General features: G+C 41.7%; 1 protein-coding gene across 1 annotated transcript; it reads right to left on the bottom strand.

Moving 5' to 3' along the window:
* Positions 1-2,197: 2,197 nt before the first annotated feature.
* N7458_009121 (uncharacterized protein) lies at positions 2,198-2,952 on the bottom strand (the record flags this gene model as incomplete). Its single annotated transcript, XM_056912503.1, has 4 exons — positions 2,198-2,459; positions 2,513-2,538; positions 2,620-2,733; positions 2,785-2,952. Coding segments are annotated over 4 exons (570 nt in total), but the record flags the coding sequence as incomplete, so codon positions are not given.
* Between the last annotated feature and the right edge of the window lie 684 nt (positions 2,953-3,636).

The following is a 3,636-nucleotide window of genomic DNA, read 5'->3' as shown; positions in this document are numbered from 1 at the left end:
TGATCATTTTGCTTTTACTCTGTCTGTTCAATAAGGTACTTATATGTTTTGCCTAGATCTGATATAAGAGGATCCGCGAAAGCTGCAGGTTTATGATATCTCTAAAAGTTATTAAATATCTTGCAGGCTATAGTTCTTTGTTAGTCAACAAAAATAATGACTTATAAAAAGGTATAGGTAGGCTGAGATCACGGCGGAAACCTTATTGCACCGGGCCTTGAGGGCTAATAAAAGCGAACTGATAGCTGCGAGAAGATAGGACGAAGGGGTGGGGAGTGTGACTCGGCCTTGCACTAATGTATTAAGTTATGCACGGTTCTAGCCCTGTAAATAGTCGAGGTAGGATTCCCTGCTCGATTCCTATCTTTATGTATGCTGTATGCTAAATCAAAGATAGAAAAGTACCTTGGATTCAAGATCTGCCTAATCTCTAGATATAAATAAACGTCGGAAGGATTAACTGTCTGCTTCCTATCTCGGACGTTCTTGGCCTAATAGGATGATCCGTGTATAATAAGGATGCGGCTCTAATAAATTATAAGAGAATCTTGATATAGCCTCGCGCTAATGTATAGGATTTCATATCCGTTCTATGCTATAGTCTAATGATAAACGACAGCTTTGGCCCTAGTCATGCAGGAGATATATAGTTCTGAAACTCTTTTTTTAGCTAAAGAAATTAGCTACTAATCCTGAACATAATCTAGCAGACTTTTGGATTCTAGTATAACGAGGTAGCTACAGGTGGCGTTACTAGCGAGCACCGAACGAATATTTAAAGACCACACGTCGCTCGTTTAGCTAAAGCATCTTATTCTCTTTTTATCAACGCGTATCCGCAACCACAATCAATACCTTTTTCTAAGTTCATTTCTATCATGGCAGTCGCTGTAACTTCTCCGATCGTTATCCCTGGCCTTAATACTCCTCCTACTATTAAGGACCTCTAGTAGTCATCGCGAGCGTAGGAGAACCTTAGTGACTTGTGGTTAGACTAGCAGTGTACTAATAAAATTTGAAACAGTTACAATCTTCTACCGGACGATACAGACCAACCACAAGTGTAGAAAATTTTCCTTTAGGAGCTTGCTAGCCTCTTTGCACGTTTCAACGTCTAGAAAATATTTAGACTGTATCTTATCCACGGTTACCTCTAACTCGAGGAAGACAAAATCATGCTAGGCACGTCCCTAAAATCTGTTCGGGGATACTAGACCTAGCCTACTTCTATCGTAGATATCAACCCGGCAGAGATCTATAGTTATATCTTTAAGCTAACAGCCGGCGGCGAGATACAAGCCTACGAGTATCGCTAAGGACTAACGGCTAGTCTAGATGATGTCGACCCCGTGTTCTTCCAGGAACTGGTTAGATACCTTCAAACCTATTATCTGGTTGAACTCCTCGGGCTATAAGTCCTTACTAATGATACCCCGGCAATAATGAGTGAGTTTGTCCTCGCGAATAACGGTACCGTTATGTTGGATGAAAGTGATATAAAAGAACATGGAATACCTTTCCGTATTACTGGGTTCTTTCTTGAAGAACTAGGTATGACTGAGTTCAAGGACGGAGAGACCTATACACTAACTATAAGAGGCACCTACTAGGTTTTTACCAACAACAAGATCGAAACAGAGAACTAGCTTATGGCTATCCTCCGGAGTAAGGATATCGTCTTTTGAGTGTATCTTTTACCTAGGAGGATAGTATCGGGATATTTCAATAGCTGAGGTGTTAGTAACGTTTTTTGCTAATGTAGTTTCCTCTCGTCTACTAGATTTTCAAGTACAATACATATAGAGGCATATAACGTCCCCCCCCCCCCCCCCGCCCCGGGCTGCCTTCCAGCACATTATACGCAGGATCAGAAAAGAGGAGCTAACTCATCAGCAGCACAGAAAGCATCGAGATATACGAGTGAACTATCCGGCTAGTCTATCCGCACACTTTGCACTACGCCTTGCGTGTTAAAATTAAACCCGTAATAGTAGAAGAATCCGGCCATCCTCGTAGCGCGAACTAAATGCAAGTCAGCGTTAGAGAAATTATGGGCCTCCTCCCGAAAGGTTTGCTAGAACAGGCTCTCGAGTTCACGGTAGCCATCGTAGTAGCGCTACCCTTCTGAATCTATCCGACCTAAAAGATTCTTAAGCCTGTAAAGCGCGAAGCCGAAAGGCAGAATCCTTGATTTAGCCTAGTCGATAATTCCTGTGATATTTCCAGTTTTGGGATTGACGAGGAGATTTATTATATTAAGGTCACCGTGGCTAAGAACGCAAGGAAGGGCTTTGGAAAAGAGAGACGGGAGCTCCTTGCGGACTATATCTAAGTTCGGTGCAAAGCGAGATGGCAGGTTTCGAGCAAGAAGATCAAAATTTGATTGAAACTCTATAAGTATATCCGCAGTTGTATCTAAGCATGGCCGTAGGTCGTTGTTCCACGACTGCGCAAAGAACCTGTTCTTAAATATAAGTTTATGCAAATGAAATCAAAATATTGCTAGGAATACCTTGTAAAGTCCTTGATAGTGTTGCGCTATCGGAGTATATCCTCTAGAGGAATACGCGCTATTATGTGAGCAGTTCTAGGAAGGTGCTCTATCTCGTAAACATAGACTAGCCGTGAGTTGCCTATAGTACCAAGATACTTGTAGCTAGCCACAAAGTCGGGATAGACTGTTTTAGCGAGAGAAATGTTACCTATGTTAATGACAGAGTTCTTATCTCGGAACTAGAAGAGCTTAGAGTTGTTGGGCCCCGCTGTCACGGTATAGCTATATACTCCTTGTATTTGTAAAGTAGTAGACACACTACTAGCGCGAGAAATAGCAAATTCATTATATTGTTTTCTAGTGATAGTAGTGTTCGAGTTAAAGAATTCATTAATTGCACTGTTAGGGCTGTAAAGAATATAGGTTGTTATTGTGGTGAAGTGGAACGGCGGAGGGAGCTGTAAGGTAATGTAAAGAGAAGAACCGAGTAGACTAGGCTAGATAACCTTAAGGCTCACCGCTATTTAATATTATTAGCGGTCTTACCACGAAAAAATACCCCTAGGCGCCGTCCTATTATTAGCCGCGGACTATTCCCCTTATCTTATTAGAATCGAGATATTAATACGAAATAAGATCGTTTGGGTTATTTGTTTTAGGGCATACGCGTCTGTTTGGTTTCCGTTGAAGCTATAAACGTACGATACTCTGCTTCCTGGCTTCACTAAGAATAGTCGCATTTTCTATATCCTTTACTATGATAGCCGTATTTACTGAAGACTTAGACTCCGGTATACCTATGCCTGTAGTAGTCGCTTGCTTTTCTAGGGTATTTTATGTAGATTGTCTCGTAATCTCCTAACAAAGAAAATCTGTTCTTTATAAGCTTGACTAATGAACAACTTTGATTTATAAACCACAGCCGTTTCTTGTACTTCTACGAGGCGTCTAGGCGATCATAGTCAGAATTGGGTAGTCTAGAGTCGCCTGTGAGCGGAATCCTCCTTCAATACAACGCAGACGATCCCGATAAGCCCTTGCAATCTAGACTATTGCATCCAGGAACGGGAGGCCACGCAGGTTTCATATCCCTATAACCATAGGCTATAGTCTATCTGTACTCACGCTACGCTCCTTGTTGA

This window comes from Penicillium daleae, assembly GCF_028827525.1.
Source record: "Penicillium daleae strain IBT 16125 chromosome Unknown utg000008l_segment0_segment0, whole genome shotgun sequence".
Lineage (NCBI taxonomy): Eukaryota > Fungi > Ascomycota > Eurotiomycetes > Eurotiales > Aspergillaceae > Penicillium > Penicillium daleae.
Note: the sequence above shows the minus strand (reverse complement) of the source record. Positions and strands in the feature narration are given on the sequence as shown.